The 22,359-nt window shown below is 44.7% G+C and overlaps 2 protein-coding genes across 5 annotated transcripts in view; one reads left to right on the top strand and one right to left on the bottom strand.

Moving 5' to 3' along the window:
• The window catches only part of ccdc166 (coiled-coil domain containing 166), an 88,094-nt gene that overhangs the window by 21,570 nt on the left and 44,165 nt on the right, over nucleotides 1-22,359 (bottom strand). The window contains exon 2 of the mRNA XM_041198087.1: nucleotides 693-826. Coding sequence (XP_041054021.1) covers nucleotides 693-799 — 107 coding nt within the window. The 5' untranslated portion in view covers nucleotides 800-826. The remainder of the gene's footprint in view (nucleotides 1-692; nucleotides 827-22,359) is intronic.
• Nucleotides 7,024-22,359, top strand: part of si:dkey-183c6.8 (protein O-GlcNAcase) — a 62,781-nt gene continuing 47,445 nt past the window's right edge. For 3 of the 4 annotated variants that reach the window (XR_005944266.1, XR_005944265.1, XM_041198047.1), the window contains exons 1-2: nucleotides 7,024-7,157; nucleotides 11,969-12,020. Coding sequence is in view for 2 of the 4 variants with exons in the window: in XM_041198047.1 (XP_041053981.1) it covers nucleotides 7,118-7,157; nucleotides 11,969-12,020 (92 nt within the window). In the remaining 2 variants the exon portion in view is untranslated. Of the gene's footprint in view, nucleotides 7,158-11,077; nucleotides 11,100-11,968; nucleotides 12,021-22,359 lie in introns of those variants that run through there. The other variant, XM_041198069.1, reaches the window with a different exon arrangement.

The raw sequence follows: 22,359 nt of genomic DNA, 5'->3' as shown, positions 1-22,359 counted from the left end.
CTGAAGATGATTGGGCCGAGGACACTACCCTGAGGAACTCCTGCAGTGATGTCCTGGAGCTGAGATGACTGACCCCCAACAACCACAACCATCTTCCTTTGTGCTAGGTACGACTCCAGCCGGCAGAGTTTCCCGACTCTGAAGAAGGGTCGAAATGTTAACTCTGTTTCTCTCTCAGACCTGCTGAGGTTTTCCAGGATTTTCTGTATTTATGTCAGTGAGCAGGTTATTGCTCAGCAAGTGAGATTCCTATAAGTACACAATGTTGCAACTGGGTTGGCCCTCAGCTCATTTTGCCTATGGCTAACCCTCTTGGGTCAGCAGTGAAGGATGCTCCATTGCACTGTCAGCGAGTGGGAGGTTAATCTAAGGTCCCATCTGCCTGTGGAGATGCGGAACTTCCTGCAGCCAAGATTGGAAAAGGAGCAGGGGAGTTCTCCCCAGATGCCTGATCAACAGTGCTCCCATTGACCAACACCAGTGAATCACATTAACGTTCCTGGGAATTTGCTAAATGCAAAATGGTTGCCATGTTTACTCAGAGTTCAATAGCTTCAACACTGAGGATATGCTAATCTGAGGCGATGAAATCTTCTACAAATGCTACTTCCTATCTTGGCCAGTTGGCCCTGATTCCACCCAAGCCCCGCACCCCTTCATTAACACCGGTTATTAAACGCTGCTGAGCTCACTCATTTTGCAGTGCGACAATCCGCTCTGTAGCTGCCGTCAGAACCTCCAATTCCAACCCTACTGCCTTGCTCTTGCTTTCAGCACGCCCCTTCTTCTTCTTCGACATGCTTGCTGTTGTTTCTTTCTCCTCAGCCTGCGTTAGAATGTTAGCGGGAAGTTAAGTATGATAAAACAGTCCATGGAACCTTTTTGTCACCAATTTCCCCTCCTGAACAACCTGACCATTTGCTGCATGTCTTCCCATCCTACCACCCGCACCCCCCTGCCCCCCATTCCCTGGTACCTCAGCAGTTGACCATTCTTTCTGTTCATGTCTGGTTGGAGCAACAGCAGGTTCTTTGATGGCGGTGAAGGAAGGAGAAATCACATCCTGGCCTCAGTGTCCACACATAGCTGCACTCTCCATCGAGAAGCCAACTGAATATGAATTTGCAACAGGGACCCGCGTATGGATTTTTGGGGAGGTGGTGGCGTAGTGGTAATGTCACTGAACTTGTAATCCAGAGGCCAGGCCAATGCTCTGGGGAAAGGGGTTCAAATCCCACCACAGCAGCTGGAGGAACTTAAATTCAATTAGTAAATCTGGAATTAAAACCTACTCCCAGTTATGGTGACCATGGCAACCATCATCAATTGTTTGTTTAAAAAAAAAATACCATCCAGTCCACTAATGTCCTTCAGGGAAGGAAATCTGCCATTCTTATCCGCTCTGGCCTACATGTGACTCCAGACCCACAACAATGTGGTTGATTCTTAACTGCCCTCTGCAATGGCTTAACAAGCTGGGCAATCAAGGATTGGTAACAAATATTAGCCTTGAAAGCAACGCCCATAACCCATGAAAGTTTTTTTAAAAAAAATCATTCTGGGGATATGGGTGTCACTGGCTAGGCCAGTGTTTATCTCCCAGTCTGTTTTATCTTGGGAAGGTGAGGTTGGACCTTCTGCTCTTAGGTACAACAAAGAATGTTCACTGGTCCATAGCAGAGGGCAGTTACTGGAGTGACATATAAGCCTAGACCACATAAGAACAGCAGGTCATCTTCCCTAAAGGGTATTAATGAACCTGTTGGGCTTTAATAACAATCCGACAGCTTCATGGTCACTTTTATTGGCAGAAACTTTCAATTTCTAGATTTTAGTTTAATTGAATTCAAATTCCCGATATCTGGGTTACTAGTCCAGTTACATAATCACTATGCTACCTTTTCAGCCATTCATCCCGCTTCCCCTCGCTATTCCTGTTATAGCTACAGTTAACATCCACTAACTTGGCATTTTGGGCCCTGGCTTATTTGTGGGGGAGTGAAGTGCACAGTCACACAGTTTGAAATGAATCAGATTTCTCGACTTAGTACTCAATCTAATAGGGTGGCAACATGGCATGCTCACACTCGTTGAGCTGGATGAACCCAAGCTCCGAACCCAACGAATGTCATTTGGCAGACTGCTAGACACACACATTGGGATATAGATGGAGGGGGTGGGAGAGGTAAGGTGGGGGGGGGGGGGGGGGGGGGTTCTTGGTTATATGGGAAGTTAAGAGGAATGTTATACTGCTGCAGTGCTTCCCACATCCTAATAACTGCTACAGAGGGCAGGGAAGTGTGGGGAGGACCATGCTGGTGGTGATGGTCTTGAAACAAGTCGCAGGAATGATCGGCTGCTTCTAATGCTGTATCATTCAGTCATCCATTGCTATACCAGCAACCTGGAAATCTAGCACCAGCCGATGAATGACATTATAATCTATAATAATGTCTATATCCATTGACTTTACAATAAATGCCCATGACTATAACGGAAATTGCCTATGTAAACATGTCACACTGCAATGACAGGCCGCCACCAGAGATGGCGCCATTGCATATTGCAAATCCCAATGCCTTCAGCCTGTACAGTAAAGGAATTTATTCTGCAACCAACTCTCACCTTCTCTACTTCCAGTCTTGTACCGTAAACTGTCAATATTAAAACAAATGTTATTATTATAAAAAGGATAATAAAGGAATTTAAAACGTAAACCTGAATCCCACTTGCCCAGATCTTCCCGCTTGCTCCAAAAATCTTCAGGTCTCAAAACACTTGGTCTTCAATTCTCTCAAAAATAATTATCTATATATTTTTTTTTTACAAAATCCTGCAATTTACATCTATTTAATTGCTTTGCAATAGCTGAGAAATCACGACTATACCTGCAGTAGCCCTCAAGTTAGCAAACAGCCGTCACCATGACAACAGCCCGAAGCCCCGCCCCCCTTCACGTATCTAAAAAAGATTTTTTCAGTATGGAGATATTTAAATAAAACAAGTATCCGTGAATAGCCCTTTTGACTCCAAATCAAATTAAGTGTTTTATTTTTAAATATATGTCTTTTTTAAATTTCGGTCGCCACAGCAACGGTACAGGAAGCAGATCAGCGCCATGTTGCTCCGCGCTCTGCATGCAGGGATTTTGGTCGTCAGGGTGGCGGCGGCCGACATGACAGCGCCTGCGCAGCTTTGGCAGACGCCGTCACGCTGCACGGTGAGGGCTTTGGCGGATGACGTAACGGCGCATGCGCCTGAGCTACAGCAGCCTGAGAGTGCCAGTGTTATGGGCATTTTGTAATGTATTAAAAATTTAACAAGATAGAGAGGAAAAATGAAACATTAAACCTTATGACAGATGGGAAACAACAGAAATAGAATAATCTACATTGTTTAATAAAATATTGCACCTATATTTATACTAATTTCCCTGAAGGAGGACTTGCCTAAAATCTATGCTGATCCAAGAGTGCAGTCCTGAGGGAGTGTTGCACTGTCGGTGATGCAGTCTGTTTGTGTGAGATATTAATCCAAGACCCTCTTAAAAATCCCATGCAGCTATATATTGCTATATATATACACCTGGTGCCTGGTGAATGCAGGAGGGTTGATCAGTAAGTTTATGGAATATATGAAAATTGGGGTGGTAAATAGTGAGGAGGATAGCCTTAGATGACAGGAGGATATAGACGGGCTGGTCAGTTGGGCTGATCAGTGGGAAATAGAATTTAATCCAGATAAGTGTGAGGTGATGCACTTGGGCAGGACAAACAAGGCACGATGAATTTTAGGACCCTGGGAAGTACCGAGGATCAGAGAGACCTTGGTGTGCATGTCCACTTTTCCCCTTGGTGGAGGGATCAATGACCAGGGGGGCATATATTTAAGGTAAGGTGCAGAAGGTTTAGAGGGGATGTGAGGAAGAATTTATTCATCCAGAGGGTGGTGGGAATCTGGAACTCACTGCCTGTAAGGGTGGTAGAGGCAGAAACCCTCATAACATTGAAGAAGTATTTGGATGTGCCCTTGCGATGCCAGGGCATACAAGGCTATGGGCCTAGTGCTGGAAAATGGGATTAGAATAGTTAGGTACTTGTTTGACCGGCACAGACTCGATGGGCCAAAGGGCCTTTTTCTGTGCTGTAGAGCTCTATGACTCTATGACCCTGGTCAATATTATATTTCTTTTCCCACATTAAAGAAACAGATGATCTGGCCATTATCAAATTTCTGATTGTGGGAGCTTGTGTGCGAGTTGCTCCCACGGCTGTTAAATTACAACAGTGACTACACTTCAAAAGTGTTACATTGACTGTAAAATGGGAGGCTGCAGTGAAGAAGAAAACTGGAATGGCACCAGGGATGAGGAAGTTAAATTAAGGTGGAGAGATTGAAGAAGCTAGAGTTGTTAGAACAGAGAAGGTTTAGAGGAGGTTTGATAGAGGTGTTCAAAATCATGCAAGATTTTGATAGGGTATATAAAGAAAAACTGTTTCCACTGGAGGAAGGATCGATAACCAGAAGACACAGGTTTAAACGATTGGAAAATGGTCAGAAGGGACACGAGGATTTTGTTTACACAGTAAAAAAAAAATTGTTGTAACCTGAGATGCACTGCCTAGTCTGGAGGAAGCAGATTCAAAAGTAACCATCAAAAGAGAATTGGATAAATACTTGAAGGGAAATAATTTACAGGGTCTAGGGGAAAGAACAGAGGAGTGGGATTAATTGGATAGCTTTCCCAAAGCATTGGCAAAGCAAGATGGACCATATGGCATACTTCTGTGCTCCATTATTCCATGAAGCTAGTCTCGATGTTAAACTTGGGGTCTGTTTTGCGGGTGCTAATTGAACACCAACAAAAGTGCATCCTTAACCAATGTCAGCAGAACAGATTAACCATTTCTTTATTAGGCCTTGCTGTGTGCTGCAGTTGGCTGCCCAATGCACCCACGCATCAGTTATTACCCTTTAAAATGGCATCACTGGATGTGAAATACTTTGAGGCATCTAAAAGATGTGAGAGATGATCTGCTAAAATCAAGTTCTTGACAGATAACCACCTGTGGTTTTGCATTTACTAGACATTTCATTCAGAGGCCACAGAATAATAGGTGTGGGAAATGGCAAATTCTCAAACTGGCAGAGTTGGGAGCAGTCAGCTGAGGTTCAGACTGAGCCGTGTGTCAAGGCAGAGTACCTCAGTTCTGAGGAGAGGTTGGTAAAGTTAGGACTATAGTCTTTGGAACATGTGGCCCAATAGGGGTGTTCAAGATGATGAGAGGTTTTGATAGAGTGTGTCAAAGCAGAGGTCATAGATTTAGCATCATTGGCAAAAGATCCTGACGGAAGATGGGACGAAACTTTATTCACTAAAAAGAGTTGTTATTTGGAAACGTTCTGCCTGAAAAGATGGTGAAAGCTGATTCTATAAATAATTCTAAAAGTTGGACGGGTATGTAAGGAATTTACGGGATTGTGGACAGAAAGTGGAGGGTGTGGCACTAATATGGGCAGTGAAGTACTTTCAGGGTATAGTCACTATTGTAGTATACGAAGCGGGCTGGTTGATTTGTGCACAGCAAGCTCCCACAGACAGCAGTGCCATAATTGCAAGGTAAGGTAAGTGGCCTTTCTCCACAGCTGCCGAGGCCTTTCCAGCATTTTCTGTTTTCGTTTTAGAATTCCAGCATTTTGCTTTTGGAAAAACACGTTGACGATCATTTTTAACTATGCTGACCGAGGGTTAAATATTGGATATAACTCCCCTGATCCTCTTCAAAATTGTCATGGGACCTTTTATGTCCACCTGAGAGCGCAGATGAAGGCTTGGCTTAACATTGCAACCAAAAAGAATAGAATGGCGCCTTTGACAGCGTGGCACTCCCTCAGCGTGGCACTGGGAGTGTCAGCCTGGATTAATGACCTTAAAGGTGTCTCCCTCCGGGTTACCGACACCCCTGTTAGTGCAAACAGTTTTACTCCAAACTGCTCCATGAGAACCTTTCATAATGCTCAACACCCCCAGCAAATCTCCACCTGATAACATGGGAGTCTGAACCCCAAACATTTTGGGGGTCCATTAGAGAGCCAGAGCACGGCTGCTATCTAACTTCGTGCCCTTGAATCTTTAATTTCCATTTTCCCAAGTGCAATGTCAGGGGAAAGTCGATTAATTTTACATGCAGACTTCTGCAGCAAGGCAAAGGGAGAATATTCTTTCACGTTTACTGATCTTGACGTTCTGAGCTTGTTTTTTCCCTGCTGTGGACATCGGGTCTCAACAGCCAAAGGAAATACTAAGGTCAGAGTGAGCACCACTTTGAAAGGAAGACTGCAGAATGACACTGCTGGGGGTAGGGGGGTAGTGCATTGCAGTGGAGGGGTTTAAGATTTGGAGAGCAAAGAGTTACTCTGCTGGTTTCCGCCTCTTGGGAGATTCGCTCTAGCTCCACCCGCTCCGCGATCGTAGCTGCAGAGAGAGACAGAGGGAGAGAGGGAGGGAGAGAAGGAGAGAGAGAGAGAGAGAGAGTCAGACCCAGACCCAGACCCAGAGAGAGAGGGAGAGCCTCCTGTCCTGTACTCAACCTGGCTTCCCTCAAAATACATCCATGTAAATTCTGGGCTGGAAAAGTGTCAGCAGCTTCTCTCCACCTACCCACACTCCTTTCTTGTCTCTTTCTCTCCTCCATCTCTCTGCTTCCCTCCCTTCCTCTTCCCTTCCCTCCCTCCCCTCCATCTCCCCTCTCCCTCTCTCCTTTTCCTTCCTCTTATCCCTCCCTCCCTCTCTCCATCCCTCCCTACCTACCTCTCCTTCATTTTCCTTCACCCTGCTTCCCTCCCTTCCTTACTTAACACTTTTCTCTCTCTTCTCCTTCATTACCCCTCTCTCTCTTTCCTTCCTTCTTTCCCTCTCTCCTTCCTTCATTACCCCTCTCTCTCTCTCTCTTTCCTTCCTTCTTTCCCTCTCTCCTTCCTTCATTACCCCCTCTCTCTCTCTCTCCTTCCTTCCTTCTTTCCCCTATCTCTCTCTCTCTCCCCCCCCCCCCCCCCAACTTCCCTTTCCTGCAGTAGAGACCATTGCTTGTTGGGAAACTGAGGTGCCAGGAGTCGAATGGAGAAGATGTTGCCTTTCATCTGCGGGATCGTGGAAGGTCAGTGACAGTTCCCACCTCTCTCTCAAGCACCCTGCAGCTAGTAGCCCTCCCCATGCTGTTCAAAGCTGACAGCTGCATCGAGATATTAGTTAACAAGCAATTTTAATAGCAGCAAACACTGGCACCGTCTCCACGGTGTCTTTGGACTGAGAGTAGACCTCTTTTTTTAAATTAGGGAGAGAGGGGCCTTTACCCTGAGAGTGGAGTTGCCAACGCTCCAGTATTGTCCTGGAATTTCTGGGAACTATAGACACTGCTGCAAACTAAACCTGAGAGAAAAATCTTAACACCATCGAGAAAATGATTTTGTTCGTGTTGTGTATTCTTTGAATGCTTAACAGTTATAAAAATATTGGAGATAGAGAAAGGCTGTTTGACCTGGTATCGAGGTTTGAGGGTGGTCACAGGATAAAACCTCCAGGAATGCATGACAACTAAAGTTGGCAACACCCGATCGGACTGGACGGAGGATTTGAAGGGCCTGTGAAAGGATGGCCTGCTCTTGGCATTGTTGTCCGGGTGATGCCGTTACTGTGTTGTCGAGAGGGCATTTGGCAAATGAGTGAGAGGAGGATCCCATTTGCCAGTTGCTTCTATTTTGTGGGGGCTGAAGGTGTCCTTTTAAGAAACCTACGTGGCGAGAGTCCTCGGCAGGTTGATTAACTGGTTGGGTCAATGATCAGTTTTGACCACGGTGAGGAAATGGGACGATAACTATTTTAAAGAAGCTGGCACAGGCGCGATGGGCCATGTGGACTGTGCTATGAAATTCTATGTATTTAGAGAGAGAAAAAGCATCCCCCATATATATATAATACATATATATATAATACATATATATATAATACATATATATAATACATATAATACATGTATATATAATACATATATATAATACATATATATATATAATACATATATAATACATATATATAATACATATATATGTAATACATATATATAATACATATATAATACATATATGTATATAATACATATATATAATACATATATATATAATACATATATATATATAACACACACATATATATATAATACAATATATAATACATATATATACATATATATAATACAATATAATACATATATATGTATACATATATATATAATACATATATATAATACATATATATAATACATATATATATACAATACATATATATAATACATATATATATAATACATATATATACATATATATAAAATACATATATATAATACATATATATAATACATATATATATATAATACATATATATATAATACATATATATATAATACATATATATATACAATACATATATATAATACATATATATAATACATATATAATACATATATATATAATACATATATATACATATATATAAAATACATATATATAATACATATATATAATACATATATATAATACATATATATATAATACATATATATAATACATATATAATACACATATATATAATACACATATATATAATACACATATATATAATACATATATAATACACATATATATAATACATATATATAATACATATATATATAATACATATATATAATACATATATAATACATATATATAATACATATATATAATACATATATATAATACATATGTATATATTATATATAATACATATATATATACATATATATATACATATATAATACATATATATAATATATATAATACACATATATATAATACACATATATAATACATATATAATACATATATATATAATACATATATATATATAATACATATATATAATATATATATAATACATATATATAATACATATATATATATATAATACATATATATATAATACATATATATATAATACATATATATAGCCTAAGATTTTGTAAAAATGTTTTAGTCAGAAGCCAAGGTTAGGGTACAGACAGGAGAATCAGATGAGGATTGGTTCTTGGCCTGTTAAGGGGTGCCTGGTGTCATAACCAGGTAGCCATGCTGAGCCCTGTCCTCACTTTTTAAAAGGTGTTACTCATTCTCGGAATGTGAGCTAGGCCAGCATTTATTGCCCTTCAGAAGGTGGTGGTGAGCCGCCTTCTTGAACCGTTTTAGTCCATGGGGTGTAGGTACACCCACAGCGCTGTTAGGAAGGGATTTTGACCCAGTGACAGTGAAGGAACAGCGATATATTTCCAAGCCAGGATGGTGAGTGGGGCTTGGAGGGGAGCTTGCAGCTGGTGGGTGTTTCCATGCATCTGCTGCCCTTGTCCTTCTAGAAAAATTCTGGCTCAATAATTCTCATTGATCCATTAATATAGGCATAGACTACCAGAGTGATACTGAACCTTTACAAAACACTGACTAAGTCTCAGCTGGAGTCTTGTGTCCAGTTCTGGGCATCAAACCTTAGGAAGGTTCAAGGCCTTGGACAGGATACAGAGGGAATTTACTGGTATAATACCAGGGATGAGGAGCTTCGGTTATGTGGAAAGACTGGAGAAGCTGGGATTGTTCTCCTTTGAGCAGAGAAGATTAAGGGGAGATTTTCTAGAGGTATTCTGTCTTATGAGGGGTTCCTATAGAGTAGTTTAGGGGAAATTGTTTGCAATGGCAGGGAGGTCGGTAGCCAAGGGAGACGCGTTTAAACTCATTGGCAAAGGAATCAGGTACAAGATATGGGGAACATTTCTATATGACAAGTTGCTATGTTCTGGAATTTGCTTCCTGAAAGGGTTGGTGGAAGCAGATTCAATAGAAACTTACAAAAGAGAATTGGATAAATACTTGGAAATGAGAAATTTTCAGGAATATGGGAACAGAACAGGAGGGGGTGTCAGACTAGGTTGATAATTCTTTAAAGAGCCAGCACAGGCACAATGGGCTCAATGGCCTTTGTTCTAGGGTCCTATGTATAATAGCATATTCCCTGACTTAGCGTGAGCAACTGCAACAGATTCTGGGGTTCGCTAGAAATCTTGTGAGGTTCAGGCGTTTCCCCTAAACTGTGGGAGCATCTTACCTTGATGCGAGTTGACCCATGCTGCCAGATGGCTGTTTGTACGCTGGTGAGACCAGAGAGTGTAACACTGTGATATTATGTGTACGTCTAAAGCCTCATCAAACTCTGAGCTAATGTGGTGAAGTTCGCTTTGAATTGGTGAGCTGCCCTTTTTTTTCCCTAATAAGGTGTGACAGCTATGATCAGATATGGGGGAGATGGTGGCAAAGTGGTAATGTCACTGGGCTAATAATCCAGAGGCCCAGTCTAATGATCTGCTGATATGGGTTCTAATCCCACCATGGCCCCAAAATCTAGTCCCAATAATGGTGACCAGGAAGCTATCACCAATTGTAAAAACCTATTAGGTTCACTAGGGAAGGAAATCTGCTGTCCTTAGCTGGTCTGGCCTACATATGACCACCACAATGTGGTTGACTCTTAACTGCCCACTCAGTTCAAATAGGGATGGGCAATAAATACTGGCCTTGCCAGCAATGCCTAAATCCCTTGAAAGACTAAAGGACAGGAAAAAATATATACACTTAGGTCAATTGATAAAACTTATCTCTCTGCAGGAGGAATGGGTGGTGTTCCTGCCTCTGAACCAGAAGTTCTGGATACATGTCCCATCCCAGGACTTGAAGACCAGGGAAGATGTGTTCACAATGTGGCTGAACAACCTCTAAATCCTTCCAGCGCACACCAATGGCAGGCGGTCAGAGTGGGAGAGATTCCTGGTCAGCCAGGAATTCGAGTCTCTACCAGCACTCTATCACTCTCCATAGCTCCAGAATGCAACATGTGCTTAAGAGTGCATGTTGCCACAGCAACTCAGACTCCGAGTGAACTGTAACACACCGCCACCTCTCTGCAACAATAAGAAAAGCAAGCCAAGCACTCTGCTTTATTTCTACAGGGATTGAAATGAAAAGTAGGGAAATTATGCTAAACCTTAATGGAAGCTTGGTTAGACCACAATGTATGCAACTCTGGTTGCCAATATTATAATAAGGATGTAGAGGCACTGTGAGAGGGTGCAGAGAAAATTTACAAGGATGGTACCAGAATACATGTCAGGAAAGGATTAGCAGACTGGGTCTTTCCTCTTGAGGGGTGACCTAATAGAGGTCTTTAAAATGACAAAGGGTTTTGAGTCTGTGGTTGCAGAGAGAATATTTCCTCTTGTGGGGAAGAGCAGAACTAGATCCATCAATATATGATAGTCACCAAGAAATCCAATAGGGAATTCAGAAGAAATTTCTTTAGCCAAAGACTGGTGAGAATGTGGAACTCGCTACCACAAGGGAGTGGTTGAAGTGAATAGCATAGATGTATTTAAGGGGAAGCTAGACAAGCCTATGAGGGAGAAGCCATGATGATAGATTGAGATGAGGAATGGTGGGAGGAGGCTTGAGTGGAGCTTAAACACTGGCATGGACTGGTTGGGCCAAATGGCCTGTTTCTGCACCATATATCCTGTGTAATCCTATGTAAGATAATAGACATGAAACACTGCCCTACTTTGGCGGATCAGCTTGTCTCCCCCCATTTTACTCCATCCAACCCTATCAGCATATCCTGCCATTCCTGTCTTCCCTGTCTATTTATCTGGTTTCCCCTTAAATGCAGATCAATTGAATTTAGTTTCACAAGTTTCTGTGGTGGGTATTGAGCTCACAATTTCGGATTATCCAGTACCATAACTGTTAGACATTACCTGTTAACTCCTTCCTGTCACTGAGAAATCTGGGTCACAGCCAGTTACTGATGGGTTCTTGTATGTGTCTATTCCTTTTGTAGGTTTCTATGGCAGACCATGGTCAATGGAACAGAGGATGGTGCTGTTCAAGTGGTAATGTAGATAAAATGTAAACTGTTGACATGAGCGCTCCAAGGATTTGGGCGAACGGGCATATGTTAATCCCTGACCAAACCCTTGCCCTTACTCTAGTGCTAGGTTTTAGCAGAAGCCATTTTACCTCGACGTTGTTCTCCATTTGCAATACCCTGTTGGGTGTAACCCAGAAGGCCCAAGGGAGGAGGCAACCTTAGAAAGGAGCTGGTGTGGTTGGCTGGCTCTCACTGCTCCGTTGTCCCACTCAACCTTTTGAGTTGAGCTCTTGTCACAGGAGTTGAGCCTGGAATACGTTTCTCATTTGTTGACTGGAAGGTGTCAATGGAACAAGTCATTGCAGTTGTATCTTATCAAAGCTCTTCCCAAACAATGAATTGCTTTGAAGTGTTGTACTGTTGTGTTGCCAAATACGAGTCTCATCTCATGCACAGCAAGATCCACAAAATGCGAGGTGAAAGAACGACTTGCACTTATATAGTGATTTTCCCGACTACTGTGTGACTCAAAGCCTATTAAGTACCTTTGAAGCACTGTTGTAATGTAGGAAACGTGGCTGCCAATTTGCGCACAGCAAGCTCCCACAAACAGCAATGACCAGATAATCTGTATTTCGTGAAGTTGATTGGCCAGGACACCGGGAAGGTCTCCTCTGCTCTTCATCGAAACAGCACCATATGATCTTTTATATCCCCTTGAGCAGGCAGATGGATCCTCGATTTAATATCCCATCTGAAAGACAGCACCTTCAACAGTGCAGCAACCCCTCAGCACCGCACTAGAGTCTTAGCCTGGATTTTTGTGCTCAAGTCCAGGCGTGGGTCCTGAACGCAGAACGTGATGACTCAGGAGTGAGAGAGTTGAGCCACAGATGACAGGTGAATGGCAGGTTCCGCAGGGTATCTTTTGGGCGATATTTTTGAGGGATGAATGTTGGCCAGGAAATTGGGAGAACTGTTCTTCAGAGAGCGCCATGGGATCTTCAACGTTCACCTGAACAGGCAGACGGGGCCTCAGTTTCCATTGGCCTGTCCTGATGGTGAGTCCTAGTACTACACTAATTGTTGGACACGGAGGTAAACATTTTATCCTAAATTTGGAGGAGGAAGGGGGCTACAGGTTGTATCTTCAACAGTTAGCAGCCAGCCAGGGTAGGCAACTGGATTTGGAAAAGTTTCTCCAGTTTGACTTTGGCAACAACAGATTATTTTTACGGTCTCCTCTACATTGGAGAGACCAAACGTAAACTGGGCGACCGCTTTGCAGAACACCTGCGGTCTGTCCGCAAGAATGACCCAAACCTCCCTGTCGCTTGCCATTTTAACACTCCACCCTGCTCTCTTGCCCACATGTCTGTCCTTGGCTTGCTGCATTATTCCAGTGAAGCCTAGCGCAAACTGGAGGAACAACACCTCATTTTCCGACTAGGCACTTTACAGCCTTCTGGACTGAATATTGAATTCAACAACTTTAGATCTTGAACTCCCTCCTCCATCCCCACCCCCTTTCCGTTTCTTCCCCCTTCCTTTTCTTTTTTCCAATAATTTATATAGATTTTTCTTTTCCCACCTATTTCAATTATTTTTAAATCTTGTATGCCCTGCTAGTCTTTCCACCCCACCCCCACTAGAGCTGTACCTTGAGTGCCCTGCCATCCATTCTTAATTAGCACATTCGTTTAGATAATATCACCAACTTCAACACCTCTTTGTTCCTTTGTCTGTGACATCTTTTGATTATCTGCTCCTATCACTGCTTGCTTGTCCCTACAACCACACCCCCCCCCCCCAGTTTTCTCTCCCCACCCCCCCCAACCTTAAGCCATCTTATATTTCACCCCTCTCCTAATATTCACTCAGTTCTGTTGAAGGGTCATGAGTTGAAACGTCAACTCTTTTCTTCTCCGCCGATGCTGCCAGACCTGTTGAGTTTTTCCAGGTAATTCTGTTTTTGTTACAGATTATTTTTGATGTCTGGACTAGTTTCCTGAGTGCTTTGACGAGGTGAGAGAGGAATTTCCCTTTCTTCCTGAAGTGGGATGTGCTGTGGTTATATTATCACCTGGTAGCTTCCTTATCTCTAGACTCAATGGTCGGCCTCTCATCTTGGACCCTTCATAAACTTCACTTCAACCTATCCAAAACTCTGCTGCCCCGTTTCCTAATAACTTAAGCAAAGTCTCTTTTCACCTGTCTCCCCGTGCTCACTGATCTACATTGGCTGCCTAGTCCAACAGCGCCTCGATTTAAAAATTCTCCTTCCTTTTTCCACATGTTTCCATGGTCTTGTTTTTCTCTCTCTCTCTCTAATCTCCTCCAGCCCTACAATCTTCTAAGGCTTCTGCACTCCTCCAATTCTGACTTCAAGAGCATCCTCGATTTTGCATGACCGGTGGTGGCTGTGCCTTCAGCTGCCTGAGCCTTAGGCCTTGGAATTCCCTCCCCTGAACCTCTCTGCCCCTTCACCTCTCTCTCTCTCTCTCTCTCTCTCTCTGTCTAAAACACTCTCTTCCGTTAAGATGCTCCTTAGAACCTACATCTTTGACCAAATTTTTGGTCGCGTGTTGGAATGTGGCTCAGTGTCAATTTTTTAAAAATTCATTCATGGGATGCGGGTGTCGTTGGCTGGGCCAGGTTTATTGCCCATCCCTAATTGCCCTTGAGAAGGTGGTGGTGAGCTGCCTTCTTGAGCCGCTGCAGTCCATGTGGTGTAGGTACACCCACAGTGCTGTTAGGGAGAGAGTTCCAGGATTTTGACCCAGTGACAGTGAAGGAACAGCAATATATTTCCAAGTCAGGATGGTGTGTGGCTTGGAGGGGAACTTCTAGGTGGTGGTGTTCCCATGTGTCTGCTGCCCTTGTCCTTCTAGATGGTAGTGGTCATGGGTTTGGAGGGTGCTGTCTAAGGAGGCTTGGTGAGTTTCTGTAGTGTATCTTGTAGATGGTACACACTGCTGCTACTGTGTGTTGGTGGTGGAGGGAGTGAATTTTTGTGGATGATGTGCCAATTAAGTGGGTTGCTTTGACCTGGATGGTGTCAAACGTCTTGATTGTTATTGGAGTTGCACTCATCCAGGCAAGTGGGGAGTATTCCACCACACTCCTGACTTGTGCCTTGTAGATGGCGGACAGGTTTTGGGGAGTCAGGAAGTGAGTTACTCATCGCAGGATTCCTAGCCTCTGACCTGCTCTTGTATCCACAGTATTTATATGGCTAGTCCAGTTCAGTTTCTGCTCAATGGAGGGGTGCAGAATTGGAGGAGTGCAGAAATCTCAGAGGGTTATCGTGGGGGATCCAGCGATGGTAATGCTATTGAATGTCAAGGGCCGATGGTTAGGTTTTCTTTTGTTGGAGACGGTCATTGCCTGGCACTTTGGTGGCATGAAAGTTAATTGCCACTTGTCAGCCCAAGCCTGGATATTGTCCAGGTCTTGCTGCATTTGGACATGGGCATGCTTGTATTTGATAATCGCTTCTGTGGATTGATTTAGGATGTTTTACCATGTTAAAAATGCTACATTAATGCAAGTAGTTATTGCTGTTGTTGCTTTTTGGGGAGAGGGGCACCTGCGAGGGATTCCAATGGGAATTACTAACAATGGGACCGAGAAGACACAGTTTTTGGTCCTGGCTTAATATGCGATCCTAATGATTTTGCGGATTCCATTAGGTTGTCAAAAGGAGAGATGTGTTGCCCAAGCTTTTCATTTTGCGTGCGTCAGGACAAACACAAGAATGTCAAATTTCTAAACAAAAACAAAAATACCTGGAAAAACTCAGCAGGTCTGCGGAGAGGAACACAGTTAACGTTTCGAGTCCGAATGACCCTTCAACAAAAGATGGATGAGAGAATGGGTCTCTGCATACGAATTTATTTAAGATAACGTTGCTCATTTTCTAGAAGCGAGACACATTCACACACTGGGACCTGCTCTCTGCAAACAGAAGGAATATGGTCAAGACCTGTGCCGATTTTGAATTACCCGGAAGTGTGGGGAACCAATGGTTCCCGGTTGCTTTCTCCCTCGGCCAATCAGAGTCGACTTGCCAACCAATCAGCACCTTTTCTCCTGCAGTATAAATTATTGCGATGCTTTGAAATTTGGCATTCTTGCACTTGTCTTGATTTGTGCAGGACGAAAAGCTTCGGTAACAAGCCTCTCTTTTCAGCAAAATTCAAAATCCCTACTAACCAACAACTGATTTCACCAGATGTTTTGTGTCAGTGTGGAATTATCAGATAAATGTGCAAATCAAAAGGCTGGACCATCCCCTACCTGACCCCACTGACAGAACTGTAAAATCAATGAGGGAGGCGAGGACTGGTTTGTTGGCCCTTCACTGAACAATTACAAAAAAAGAACTAATGTAAAATCAGCCATGAAAATTTGGTTCTAAGAGTTCTGCTAGAATGGCAAAATGCTGCCTTAAGGCTATCTCATGTTATTTATTTGCAAACCAGCCTTCCTCGTAATTACAACTTGTGGCAGAGGGATGATTGATTAGAGTTGTGACCTAGTTCTGAAATGGAACTGATCTCTCAACCCTAATTGTATCGTTCTCTAATTAGAATGATTCAATCATCAGTAATGATCCTGAAGCTGTCATAGACGAGCCTTTTATTTTGTTCTTATTGTGTCCGTTGAGATAAGTCATGTCAGTGCCTAACCAGGGCAGGTAGAGCCCAGGTTAAATAAAAAATGAAACTCTCCCTGCACAGTTTCATCAAACACTCCCAGGACCACCATGGGTTAGATACAGAGTAAAGCTCCCTCTACACTGTCCCCACCAAACACTCCCAGGACAGGTACAGCACGGGGTTAGATACAGAGTAAAGCATCCTCTACACCGTCCCATCAAACACTCCCAGGACAGGTACAGCACGGGGTTAGATACAGAGTAAAGCTCCCTCTACACTGTCCCCATCAAACACTCCCAGGGCAGGTACAGCACGGGGTTAGATACAGAGTAAAGCTCCCTCTACACTGTCCCCATCAAACACTCCCAGGACAGGTACAGCACGGGGTTAGATACAGAGTAAAGCTCCCTCCACACTGTCCCCATCAAACACTCCCAGGGCAGGTACAGCACGGGGTTAGATACAGAGTAAATCTCCCATCACCCCATCACCCTGGTGCATCCTGACCTACCTTGGCTCCCGGGCTCTCCAAAGCCTCAATTTTAAGATCCTTATTGTCGGGTTCAAATTTCTTGCGATCTTATTCTTCAGGCACACCGCGCTCCGAGGTCCGCCTGTGTTCTCCAACTCTGCCCTTTTGCACATTGAGGAGTTGTAACTTGCCCATGATTCCGATCATAGATGTGAGACCCAAAATACTCTGGATTAAGAAGAATAGGAGAGGCCCAAAATGCGCCGTGGAATTGTAAGTTGCTATGGAAGGATAGCCTAGGTGGGCGGAATGAGAATAAGAAATAAGAACAGGGGTTGGCCCGTTGAGCCTGCTCCACCATTTAATAAGATCCTGGCTCTTCTTGAAGGGGGGGTGGTGGGGTACGATAGTAAATCAAAGGCCCGCTAATGCTCTGGGGACATGGATTCAAATCCCACCACAGCAGCTGGTGGAATTTAAACTCTGTTGGAATAACACTAGCTCCGGCCGCCATATTGAAACAGGCAGTCGGCGCTGCTGGCAATATCATGGTGTGCCAGCTGTGGCTGCCTCCCCACCCTGCTGACAGCGAGCGAGGCAGCGACGGCTCGAGGGTTGGGAGCAGCGAGGGGTTGGGAGTGGAACAGCGATGGGCAGACATCCAAAACGTTGTGCATTGATGCGGGCAGCTACCCACTGCGCCACAGGCACTGCAGCTGCCTGTGCGGTGAGTGCGCCCCCTGCAGCTGCAGTTGCAGTGGCAGCCTTAAAATAACCTGGAATTGAAAGCTAATCTCAGTGATGGTCACCGTGAAACTAGCGTTGATTTTTCATTAAAAACCCATCTGGTTCACTAATGTCCTTTAAGGAGGGAAATCCACCATGGTTACCTGGTCTGGCCTACACGTGACTGCAGACCCACAGCAATGCGGTTGACTCTTCACTGCTCTCAAGGGCAGTTAGCGATGGGAAACGAATGCTAGCCTTGCCAGCGATGAATTGAAAAAAAAACTCCACTTCCCTGCCCTCTCCCTCGATCCCCTGAGAGACTAAAATCTGTCCCTCCCAGCCTCAACAGTGGACCTTCCACAATCCTCTGGGGTAGAGAATTCCAAAGATTCACAACACTCTGATGAAGAAATTGTTCCTCATCTTAATCCTAAATGATCGGATTCCCACGTCCACATTTTTATCCGTGTGGAATTAAGTGTTCATGGATTTAAACCGAGAGCAAAGCAGAGGAAAGGCTGAGTCTATATTAATTTCAGGAAATGTTTGTCCATTCTAATTGACAGATGCAGTGTTGTGTCCAAGTGAAACCTGATGCTGGTCCATGACTGAAAGTTAAAGGTGGATGATTAAGCACCATTCAGAAAGGTCTTTCTGGTGGGAGTGAAGGTGAAGGGATTTGGTTCACTGGAATACTGTATGAGAGGAGTTAACTGGAAAGGAGTCTTCTTCAATGAGAATGAATGAGATAAATGCTGGTCCATTGGAATTCTGCACTGAGAGGGAATTGGAGGTCTTGTGGTGCGATGAGTCAGAAGCTCTGGGTTCAAGGACTTGTTGGCCAAGGAAAGTGCAGCCAAACAGGTTGAATATCAGCCCTGCAAATGCTTCCAACACTCGCCAATGGGAGGTGGCAAAAGGGGTGAGGTTCCTGGTCAGCCATGTGACAGAAAGAAAATTGGAACTTTGACCATCACTATCCATAGCTCCAGGCTATGTGCCTGTAAAAGCACATGTGCGACTGGGAACCCTTTGGTTGGAGTTTGGCGGGGAAGTGCGGTTTACTCAATTGGCTGGGCAGTGTGGATCAGATTGGCTGTGAACAGCACAGGGTTCGATCCCTGTAGAGGCTGGGGTGAATCCTAACCCTACCTGTGGTGAAGATCGTGGTACTCTGACAGTTCAGCACTCCACTGGGAGTGTCAGCAGAGTTCATTCATTCGTGTGCTGCCTCCACAACCTTAGGGGACCATAGACATCAAATTGCATCCTCTCTGGTTTTCTCCAATCCTCCCTCAGCCCATGTCTCAATGCTATCCACCCATCAGATTTTTCGTCTTCCTTTTCTGTCTTTACCCTCAGTTTCTCTTTAAATTGTTGCCAGGTCAAGTCTTTGATCCCATATCCGTACTTGGCCATTTTTCTCTCTCCAACAGTATTTAGCAACCGTTTTGATTCCTGACATTCTACTGTTGATCCAGCCTACTCATTTGTCGACAAGTCCATCCAGCTGATTCTGAGCATCTTCCACCGTATCCACGTTTCAAACACACTGTGTCACCCTGCGCTGTGCTGAAACAGGAAGTCGGAGCCATTGTCATCATTATTGTGTGCCTGGAACAAGAAGTCGGCTTCCACTCCGCCCCAAGGTGCATGCGTGATGCCACTTATGTCATTAAAGTGTGCCCGTTGGATGCTCGCCACCCACTTACTAACTTTTCTCCCTGCCACCCTCACCGCATTCTTCCCCGGCCCTCTTGCCTCTTTGCTCGCTACCCCACTTGCTGCTTTTTTTTTTGTTCATTCATGGGATGTGGGCGTTGCTGGCTGGGCCAGAATTTATCGCCCATCGCTAGTTGCCCTTGAGAAGGTGGTGGTGAGCTGCCTTCTTGAACCACTGCAGTCCATGTGGTGTAGGTACACCCACGGTGCTGTTAGGGAGGGAGTTCCAGGATTTTGACCCAGCGACAGTGAAGGAACAGTGATATATTTCCAAGTCAGGATGGTGAGTGGCTTGGAGGGGAACTTCCAGGTGGTGGTGTTCCCATCTATCTGCTGCCCTTGTCCTTCCAGATGGTAGTGGTCATGGGTTTGGAAGGTGCTGTTGAAGGAATCTTGGTGAATTCATGCAGTGCATCTTGTAGATGGTACACACTGCTGCTAATGTGTATCAGTGGTGGATGGGGTGATAGGGTGCAAATCATGTGGGTTCCAATGTCCTGGATGGTGTCAAGCTTCTTGAGTATTGTGGGAGCTGCACTCATCCAGGCAAGTGGGGAGTATTCAATTACACTCCTTACATGTGCCTTGTAGATGGTGGACAGGCTTTGGGGAGTCAGGAGGTGAGTACTCACCGCAGGATTCCTAGCCTCTGACCTGATTGTAGCCACAGTATTTATATGGCTAGTCCAGTTCAGTTTCTGCTAAATGGTAACCCCCAGGATGTTGATTGTAGGGGATTCTGCAATGATAATGCCATTAGTTCTCTCTTGTTGGGGATGATCATTGCCTGACACTTGTGTGGCGTGAATGTTACTTGCCACTTGTCAGCCCAAGCCTGGATATTGTCCAGGTCTTGCTGCATTTGGACATGGACTGCTTCCATATGTGAGGAGTTGCAAATGGTGCTAAACATTGTACAATCATCAGTGAACATCCCCACTTGTGACCTTATGATGGAAGGAAAGTCATTGATGAAGCAGCTGAAGATGGTTGGGCCCAGGACACTATCCTGAAGGATCCCTGAAGTGATGTCCTGGAACTTAGCTCTGTTTATCACTTGCTGCTTTTGCTGTTTGGCACGCAAGTAGTCCTGTTAAAGCTTCACCAGGCTGACACCTCATTTTTAGGTATGCCTGGTGCTGCTCCTGACACGCCCTCCTGCATTCTTCATTGAACCAGGGTTGATCCCCTGGCTTGATGGTAATGGTAGAGTGGGGGATATGCCAGGCCATGAGGTTGTTGGAACCTCCAACAACCATAACCATCTTCCTTTGTGCTCCAAGCAGTGGAGAGATTTCCCCCTAGTTCCCATTGACTCCAGTTTTGCTAGGGATCCTTGATGCCACACTTGGTCAAATGCTGCCTTGATGTCAAGGGCAGTCACTCTCACCTCACTTCAGGAGTTCAGCTCTTTTGTCCATGTTTGAACCAAGGCTGTAATGAGGTCAGGAGCCGAGTGGCCCTGGCAGAACCCAAACTGTACATCAGTGAGCAGGTTATTGCTAAGCAAGTGCTGCTTGACAGCACTGTTGATGACCCCTTCCATTACTTTACTGATGACGGAGAGTAGACTGATGGGACGGTAATTGGCCGGGTTGGATTTGTCCTGCTTTTTGTGGACAGGACACACCTGGGCAATTTTCCACGTGGCCGGGTAGATGCCAGTGTTGTAGCTGTACTGGAACAGCTTGGGCAAGGGCGCGGCAAGTTCTGGAGCACAAGTCTTCAGTACTGTTGCCTGAATATTGTTAGAGTCCATAGCCTTTGCAGTATCCAGTGCCTTCAGCCATTTCTTGATATCATGTGGAGTGAATCACATTGGCTGAAGACTGGCATCTGTGATGATGGGGACCTCCGGAGGAGGCCGAGATGGATCATCCACTCGGCACTTCTGGCTGAAGATGGTAGCAAATGCTTCAGCCTTATCTTTTGCACTGATGTGCTGGGCTCCTCCATCATTGAGGATGGGGATATTTGTGGAGCCTCCTCCTCCAGTGAGTTGTTTAATTGTCCACCACCATTCACGACTGGATGTGGCAGGACTGCAGAGCTTAGATCTAATCCGTTGGTTGTGGGGATCACTTAGCTCTGTTTATCACTTGCTGCTTATGCTGTTTGGCATGCAAATAGTCCTGTGTTATAGCTTCACCAGGTTGACACCTCATTTTTAGGTGTGCCTGGTGCTGCTCCTGGCATGCCCTCCTGCACTCTTCATTGAACCAGGGTTGATCCCCTGGCTTGATGGTAATGGTAGAGTGGGGGATATGCCGGGCCACGAGGGTACAGATTGTGGTTGAATACAATTCTGCTGCTGCTGATGGCCCACAGTGCCTCATGGATACCCAGTCTTGAGTTGCTAGATCTGTTTGAAATCTATCCCATTTAGCACAGTGGTACTGTCACACAACACAATGGAGGGTATCCTCAATGTGAAGGTGGGACTTCATCTCCACAATGACTGTGCGGTGGTCAATCCTACCGATACTGTCACGGACAGATACATCTGCGGCAGGCAGCTTGGTGAGGATGAGGTCTTGTAGGGAGAGGGAAAGTCTAATAGCCATGCCGCTGTGAGGCCCTGACCCCTCATTACATCCTTTCTCTCCGCACACTCCGCCGCTTTCGTCCCCACCCCACTCATTGCTTTCTTCCCCACCCTGTTCGCTCCCCCAGGCGGTGCTTTTCTCAATTCCGCACTCCCAATTCCTGGCCTTTTCGCTCGACATCCTGCTCACTGCCTGTAGGGACCTAGGGGGAGGTAGTGAGGGCTCGGGAGA

The sequence above is a fragment of the Carcharodon carcharias genome, chromosome 1 (genome assembly GCF_017639515.1).
Source record: "Carcharodon carcharias isolate sCarCar2 chromosome 1, sCarCar2.pri, whole genome shotgun sequence".
In the NCBI taxonomy this organism is placed as follows: domain Eukaryota; kingdom Metazoa; phylum Chordata; class Chondrichthyes; order Lamniformes; family Lamnidae; genus Carcharodon; species Carcharodon carcharias.
The sequence above is the reverse complement of the archived record's forward strand: the minus strand, read 5'-3'. Positions and strand labels throughout refer to the sequence as shown.